Raw genomic sequence first — 8,746 nt, 5'->3', positions numbered from 1 at the left:
CCCCCCGCCGTCTCCGCCGCCCCGGCTGCCGCCCCCGCCCCGGCATGAGGAAACGCAACGAGTCGGTCACGGTGGAGCATGAGCGCGCCGCCGCCGCCGCCGCCGCCGCTGCTGTGCCCGGGCCCCTCGACAAGGGGTGCAGCCTAAGGCACAGCCTGCGCCTGCCTGCCGCCGCCGCCGCCGCCGGCATGAAGCGGCCGCTGGGCGGGAGGGCGGCGCCGCCGCCGCCGCCGCGATCCGTCCGCCGGGCTTTGTTGTCCTCGCGTCACCGTCTGCCCGCTGCCGGCGGGCGCACCGGGAACCTGCCGGGGAGCGGGGCCGCAGCGGGGCTGTGTTTTGCGAAGAGAGTGGAAGGGCTACTGCCCCCCGCCCTCCCGGCCGAGGGTCCCTGCCTGGCGGACAGGTACATGGGTGATCAGGATGTCCCCCACCTCGGTCCGCCTTCCCTGACTGTCGTGTGCCAGGGGAGCAGGTGTCGGCCCCCCGATGCCTTCCAGTTCTCGGTGCAAAGAACTGATCAGAGAGTGGGGCGGCAGCGGGACCTGCGGACCCAGCCCTAGCCAGCAAAGGATGGAAGGGTTTAGTGTTCATACCTGAGCGCTGCTTCGTCCGGCCCCCTTAGGTACAGGCAGGCGTTTTACTGAAAAAATGGCTAGCACTGAATCCTCTCCCATCAGAGAGCGTATATGGAACAGCAGGGCCCTGCAGGTAGGATGTCTGTGTTTTTGGAAGAAGCTGGTGGCTGTCAAAGTGATCTCTTTCCTATAAATGAGTCAGATTTGGAGGTCCGTAGGAAAAGCTTATATGGGTGACACCGTTGAAAAGAGTGGCTTTTTGCTAGCTGTGTTAACGTTTTAAACGTTTTTTATGTATTTATGCTGGGAAAATGTTTGTGCACCTCTAAAAATTTTGTAACAATAGAAGGTGGTTATCACCTGGAACCTTCATTGCGAAAGATTCTGGGGGGATGCAATACACCATGAAGACCGACCCACATTTGCAGAGGGCTCGTGAGGAAAAGACACAACCGTTTACTTTCACCTACACCAGTATAGCGCTGATCTTTGTGTTTTGAAAGTGTGAAGAATATGTAATGATCAAAATAGCTGTGTGGTTTGGATAGCTGAAGCCAAATTGCTGTGCTTCAGCAATACGGCAGCCTGATTAAAAACAAAAAGGCGCTTATGGCTAGATTTCTAGAAAAGAAGGCATTGTGGGTATTTTTCTGGTAAATTTTCTGAGAATTTTTCTGTTCTCTTAGACAAAATTAATGCTTGAAAAAACTCTTTCCTGTTTGTGACATGGATATTTGTTGTGTTCAAAGTCAGAGGCTTTAAAATGTGATTTCTTTTATTGGGTGATAGCTATTCAATTTTATGCCCTGGAGGTAAACCTTTGGGGTGCTGTCAGCACTCTGTTCATGTTATGACAAGCTTTTGGTAATTGAAAATGGTGCTGGGTTGATCTCAGTTTTCATGACTGTGCAATGGATCAGAGTGTGTCGGTGCTTTGCTTTTATAACATTTAAAAATTTAGCCTATCTATTCCATTTGTCCAAGTGGAAGATTTCTAGACCAGTGGCAATCAAATGATGGCTTGCTGATTTCTTCAGCATTCTGAATGGCATTCAAGTACTTTTTACTCAAGTGGAAGTGCTGTGTCGGTAAAGAGCATTGAGCAAGCCCTAAGAGAACATAGCGCAGGCTGTCGGCTTGGTCTAACGGCAGGTGCCTTGTGGTTACCAGGCACAGCGCAGCTGTATTGTGAAGGCCAAGCTTAAAGCAGGGAAAGTGCATCCTATCTGTGAAAAATTTTCTTGTATTTATTTCTCCATTTACGCATTTGAAAGTGGTCAACAGGCAAGTTCTCTTCATTTTTCTCCATGTTCAGCCTTTGACGCCTGTTTCAGAAATTCCTGCAGTCCTAAATGGGTTTTCATGGGTTTTGGCCTTTTTTTTTTTTATTATTCTTTCTGGGTCAGATACTGTATTCCACACAAAAGTGTTTCTCAAACTTGCGACATTGCAGGAAAACCTTATTTGTTTGAAACTTGCTTCTCCTTTTGCTTTTCCACATTTTTCTTTCATGCTGTCCTGTGTTGTCTCCCTTTCTTACTGACTTTCAGTGGCCTTTTTTGACTTCCTCACTTTGTGAGCCTTCAGAGAGTGGTTTGCAGGCAAGGTGTCTATATCTACCAATACCTTCCAGTTATGTTTTCTACAGGATGATAAATGCACTGCTGGACTGTGAATCTGAGCATGTAGGAATGGGATGTCCAGGCAGAAGAAGGTATGATGCCCAGAGAGAAGGTTCTTGTCCAGAACAACCACCCTGAGTCAGGTCAGACAGCTTTCTAGCTCTGTATCCTACCTTTGGCAGCAGACTGCAGTGAGTGTTTAAGGAAGAACATGAGGAGAGTACGAATACAGTGGCTGTGGTCACTTTTATGTGGCCAAGAAGTTACTGTACAACCATCTAGCTCCTCGTATTTTAATATGCAAAGTCATGCTGTTATTGCAGCGTTCCTTATACCGCTGAATATAAAAGTAGTGTTTGTTGTTGCTTTCAGTGTCTTACATCAGTTTTACTCCCCAGCTTGCAGGAGCTGTAAGGAGGTGAAAACTCTGCTGTGAGGTTGCTGGGATGGTGGAGGTGGCATAATATGTAGCAGACTATTCTTAGCAGCATGCTCCTTGGTGAAATAGTTAAAATCAACACTTCTGGTGGCTGTGAATTCTATGTTAAAGGGGAATTGGGGCTGTCTACATTTCATATTGCTGTTCTTTAGTCTCTGCAGACTTGGGAAAACAGCGCATATATTTGGCTTCAGCGTATGTGTTTCCATCTTTTATTTGTAAGTGATACAAACCACTGGTTAGAAAATCAAACCAACCCCACAGTAGCGTGGAGTGGCTGTGTAGTTCTGCAGCCAAGGGCTGATCATGTGGCAGATCCCCTGAGCTGGAAGCACGGGGGGCTGCAGAGGCAGCTGTGTCTGAACTGCAGCAGTGACCACGGCTGTGGAGCAGCAGCAGAGCTAGGGTCTGCACTTTCCCAGTATGGCTCTTCCTGTTCACATCCAGCTTCTCAACAAAGGCTGAATAGCACCATAACTGTAAACGTAAGTGATGTTTACAGAATACACTATTGGTTTACCAACAGCACCAGCTTATTCTTGCAAAAGTATTTTTGAATTTTACCAGCACTGTGTTTGCCCCTCAGTTTCAGTTCGGTCATACCATCACAATGTGCTCATTCATCCAGGAGCTGAAACTCATTCTGAAGAGGTGGCTGTGCGTTGTGACTGGCAACGACTCTGTAACAGAAAGTGTGTGCGCGTGCGCTTCTAAGTGTAACAGAGATGATATCTGATAAATAACATTTATGTGGCTTTGGCTAGTGCATACTGTAGTCAATGTGGCTTTTCTTAAGTGGTTTACAAAAAGAAAGGAAAAAATATAGGTATTTCCATTTTTCTTCCATAGATAGCAGTAAAATCTAATATGATGGTTACCTAAGCACTTTACTAGTAGCTCCTTTAAAAGTCTGTGAATGATTTTTTTTTTAAAGGAACTGTTTTATCTGAAATTATTAAATGCAATAATGCAGCACTAAAGAAGCACCAGGCAGTGCCTGCTGTTCCTGCTACGTGTGTTTTATGTGGATGGCATTCCTCTAATATCTTTGTTATGAGGCATTTTCCAGGTGGCAGTGTTTAGGTGTTAGATGGTTATTAAGGTGTTTTGGGTACTTGCTGTGACTCATTTTTGTGGTTAGTGGCTGTGATGATCTGGGGAAATGTGTTTGAGCAGCTGTAGATATAGAAAACCTTTATGTGGGAGCACAGAGAATAATGGAAATAAGTGAGCTTAGTATTGGCATTGATACCAAAGCAAATTCTTCTATCTCATTTCTGCTGAACCCTGATCCTGGTGATAAATGGTCACATGCATGTTACCCTTCATTTCTGTGACCTAAGCCTTATGTGATCCTCATTAATCCCAGTCAATAGTCAAACTATAGATCTGAAGTATGAATTTTGCCATTCCCTATTCTCCTACAAATGCTTGCTACAGATGTTAAAACTTGTTTCTGTCTCTCTCCATGCTGTGAAGAAGTGGAGCGCTGCAAATCTCATGTGTGTAAGCTGTGTTACTTGATACTTCTGTCTTCTGCCTTGCTAGAGAAACCTGCTGTCCCTCAGGCTCTCTTCAGTTATCCCTGCTACCTTTGCTTCTAGAGGCCTCATGTTGCTGGCACAGGCCCCTGCAAGATGTGTTTTTGGGACCCTTCTGTTGGCTGTCCAGCCTGTGTATCCCACAAGCTAGATACTTTTTGACTGATAGTACAATTTGGTGTAGTTTCAGTTACACCATAGTCACCCTTGTTCTTGTTTGTTGTGTGCAGCTTTCTCAGTGCTTTCTCTTGAAAGGCAGAAGGTTGCTTTTACAGTACTGTTTCCTGGGTATTTTATGAAAATACAGGAGGTGCTGAAGACAAGAAGCTGCAGCATCATGCTCGTGTCTTTCCCTCTGATGCAGCTGAATTTTACTGGAACAGTGAGTTGTGCCCAGGCATGTCAAATGCAATGTGTGATGACCCTTGGTGCCATCCTGCCCCAGCAGCCAAAGTGCTTCATGTTTTCCCATGTCTCTTTGGCTTTAACCAGCAGTATCTTTCCTCTGACAGAGAACTCAACCATCTCTGTTATGTGTCCCTGTGTCCCCCTGCCACCCCTGCCTTATATCTTTAGGCCTAGCTTCCTTTTTCCTGATATTACTTTGTTTAGAAGCATTTGCATAGTCTTTTATGATTATTCCAGTCTGGTCATTGTAGCAGAGATGACAAATATTTGAATTGATCTCCTGCAAATTTTCGTCAATATGTTTCTTAAGATTTTTCTTTTTCTTAAGTGAGTTTTGTGCTATTGTCTCTTTTGATTGCCGTCTTGTAGTTGAACCAGTTACTTGTTAGTGCTCTCCAAGGAGGAAGGTGCTGCTTGTATAGAGACATTTAATCAGTCATGCAACTTTTTCACCAATTCCACATTCCTACTGGGTAACTTCAGCTATTTCAGTCATTCTGGGTAGTTGTTCTTGAGCAGAGTTCACAAAGGAGCTGTGAAAGTCGCTTGCCTGTGCTTTCTTTCGTAGTAACTACAGGTTGAATCACATCTCCTGTGGGTAATATATGTAAAAGCAACTTGCTCTGTGTGGGGATTTTTTTTTAGTGTGTAGGGTAGTGAGATTTTATTTTGGTTTGATTTGGTTTTGGTTTTGTTTTTTTTTTTTCTTACAGTTCTCTTGAAGAAGATGCACAGTAATATTTTGCTCGGATATGTCAAAGTGGGGTTGTGTAGTTACTTCCACATGTATCTGTCTGCCTTTTTATTTTTTCTTGTTTATTCAAATGGTATCTCAGTAGCTGTGCATCCTGGTTTTTCTCGTGTGTTGTCAGCCATTTTGGCAGCTATGGCTAAGCAAGTGTCTCTGAATTGCTCCCAGGTTATCAGTTTGGGGCATTAGGTGTTCATTCTGTGCATCATCTTCCCGGTTTATTCAGCCTTTGCAGACGTTATAATTCTCTAATTCTCTTTCCTTGTGCTCATCTTCTCCCCACTCTTTCTTAAAGACATATAATTCATTCAGCAAAAATAGTAATACTACCTGCAATGTGGGGAGTTGTAAGTTTTTCTTTATTTTGGATTATTTTTTTAGGACTTATGGATTTGCGAAGTCACCGTGTTGACATGTAGCAGTTCTGTGCCTCAGTGTGTTACTGTTAAAGCCTATCTTTTTTTCACCATTTTCATCACTGACTTTGGGGGTGAGGGTTTGGGTTAAACAGGCATGATTTACTCTCTTAAGCATCTCTTGAAACTCCTAGCACCTGTTTGTATGATCGAAAATTTCTTTCCTTGGATCCAATGTTCCCATGAGCCTCTCTAGATTTTCTGTAATAGAGCACAGCATTTTTTCTACTGCATGTGATCTCTATTATGTCTTCTAGTTTCTGACCAGTTTTCCCAAGTCCTCATATTTCTCATGGAGAACTCTACTCAAGCAGGCTTGTTGAGGCTGAAGACAGTTTGCCCTCTAGTTTTGAGTTGATCTCCTTGAACTCCTAATTTCATTGCGGTGCCGTATTTCTGACATCATGCTTGCCCCTGGGTTCAGTTTCTCTGCTTTGATGGCTTATGTCTGAATTAATAATAACTCTGGTGTTACTGACTGCTACTACTTTGTAATTCTGTAAAGTCCTTTTCTACTTAGGAGCTGTATGAATTGTAGACCTCTGCTTGTTTGAGTATACTAACTCCTGAGACCAACGGGACTTCCTAGTCACATCTGGAGTGAAGATGTCTGTGGAGACGAGGGTCTTCTCAGTGTTGCCACATTCTTTTCTGTCCTTTCTGCTTAAATGGCCACCTCCTTTTATGCTATAAATGACATACAGTTGCTGAGCCAGGAATCTAGTTCTCTGCAAATGCAGTCACACGTCATCACAGTGAGAGTGTGGGTTTTCTCTAGGATGCAACATTGTGGTGTTTTCATTAAAACTAATGATAGTGGCATCATTTCCTCTCCAGAATCCACTTTTGTAGTATGTGCAAGAGGCCTGGAATACCCAAGCAGGACTTCCCTTGTAGATGAAGAGTACTGCCTGCTGAGTCTGGATTCCTTTGAAAGGAACCTGCTTAGGAGGCTACAGCTAAGTTACAGCTTAATCTTCCCAGGCCTGAAGGGCAGGTCAGATTATTTTGGTAATCGTGCCAGGATGTGAAATTAGCAAATAGGCTTCCACAGCAATTCCCCTACAAAACCTTCATTTTGGAAACTCACTGTGTCACGTTGTTGGTGTTACAGTAGTGGCCAGCTTCCGACATGAGGAGTGAGTTGACTGCAAGCAAGGGAAGATTCACTAAGGCTGTAATGTGAGACCAGTATGTTAATGTAGCTGTGACTGAATCAGTACCAGAAGAAGATTAAAAGAAAGTACTTCTGCTGTATTAAAAGGGTAACAGGAAACCTAGGGGACTTTAAAGGCATTAGCCTGAGGTGGAGTCTGTGCAGTTTAAATTGTACAAATTAACTTGAAATTCAGTGGAAGAAGATTTAGCAGCTAAATTTATACACTAATGAAAGTAGATCTGTCCTGTGGAAGGACAATGTAAAATGTGACAGGTTTGTCAAGATTACAGCCTGATTGATGAAAGTATCAGTGGTAAAATTGTTTCACCAAAGCACTTGACTTTATCCCGAAGTTTGTTATGTTGAAAGGGCTTGTGTTGCTAATGGAGAGCATGTTATCTCTATTAAAAAGTGGCTCAATAGAGAGAGAAACAGCTGAGAAGTTATTGTGGGATTGATGCTTAGGTTCAAGGATGTATAATTTCGTATATCAACCATCCCAAGGATGAGACAGTTACTGTTGGTAAAACTGAGAGGAGGAGGGGGTCAATGAGGGCCGATGAATAGGGCAACCAGCAGTCTGAGGCAGCTGGTCAAATAGTGAAAAGGTCACCAGGACCCAGGTGAAATGTAGCTGGACATAAGTCAGGATGGCGGAGGAGAGGATAGGGGTTGTAACTGTGGGACAGGAATGGTGGCAAAGGTTTAAGCTGTTCTAGGTAAGTCACCTCTGCAAGCTGTCATGTGTCAGTGAGTATCCCCTATTCAAGCAGTAAGGCTGCCATCTAGGCTGTGCACTCTTGTTTTGCTGGTATGCATCTCTCTCTCTCGAAGCAGTTAAGTGTTGGTGAAACAGTGCAACACTTAGCTTCAGAAATCAACCTCGTTCTTGCTGAAGGCAATTTAGACTTGCAAGCAAAATCTCTATTAAGTGCCTTGATCATTCACTGAGCTAACAGGAGTCATGAGTGTTTGTTTTCCAAATCAAAGTGTTTATTTAACCCAGATTTATTTCAATATTGTAACTCTTACTGAGTAGTAGATCTATAGAAAAGATTGTTAGACTAGAAAATTGACTTCTGAAACAGAAACACTTGAAAATATTTGAGATAAGTCCCACGACTGCCCTCTCCTTGTTCAAAAGAATCTATCAAAATACAGAAAGAGAATTTTAGGTATCAAAAGAGGAAAACCCCAGCATCAAACTTCCTTCTGAATCTAGCAAATAGCTAAAGCAAAACCTTCTAGTGGATGGCAATGTTGGATTGAGTAGTGTAAGAAGAAAAATCTTCCCTGCCAGTTAACTGGCCAGTTTAAATTTTTTTTTTTTTTTTTAAATAACTCCCATCTCTGAATGGCCTTAAGCAGAGATAACAGAATGCAGAATTATTCTTTTAACATCTCTTAAGTCTGGAGTTTTTGCCTCATATCATGGTTGGGAAGAGATAGTGGTGTTCGGTTACCTCCCTCTTGTGTTTTAGTACGGGTGATGTGTGAACAGTGAGAGCTGCTGTTCTTTCTCAGTCTCTGAAAAGAAGAACCGATGTGAAGGCCAAAATGTGGACCATACCCTTCTCTTGTAGTATGCTTCTGGTACATCAGGCATAGAAGGGTAGCTAAGATTTTAAGTATTCTTTCCTGTAGCACCTGTGCTGTTCTTCTGAACACAGTTATATTGAAATCAAATTTGTACACACTTAAAATGGTTGTTAATTCCTCTTGCAAAAGAGATTAGTGTTGAATAATAAGGGAAATGAGGTTTTGTGGAGCCTCATCTCCCTTGCTACTAAAGGTGTGCAGAACACAAGACTTCAGGTGAAGTCCTTTCAACATAA

General features: G+C 43.3%; 1 protein-coding gene across 1 annotated transcript in view; it reads left to right on the top strand.

Annotated features, from left to right (window-relative positions):
* The first annotated feature begins 10 nt into the window (after positions 1-10).
* Positions 11-8,746, top strand: part of ABHD12 (abhydrolase domain containing 12) — a 37,567-nt gene continuing 28,831 nt past the window's right edge. Inside the window, exon 1 of the mRNA XM_027664590.1 lies at positions 11-205. Coding sequence (XP_027520391.1) covers positions 45-205 — 161 coding nt within the window. The 5' untranslated portion in view covers positions 11-44. The remainder of the gene's footprint in view (positions 206-8,746) is intronic.

This window comes from Corapipo altera, unplaced genomic scaffold (genome assembly GCF_003945725.1).
Source record: "Corapipo altera isolate COAL_440 unplaced genomic scaffold, ASM394572v1 76, whole genome shotgun sequence".
Taxonomy (NCBI): Eukaryota; Metazoa; Chordata; class Aves; order Passeriformes; family Pipridae; genus Corapipo; species Corapipo altera.
The sequence above is the reverse complement of the archived record's forward strand: the minus strand, read 5'-3'. Positions and strand labels throughout refer to the sequence as shown.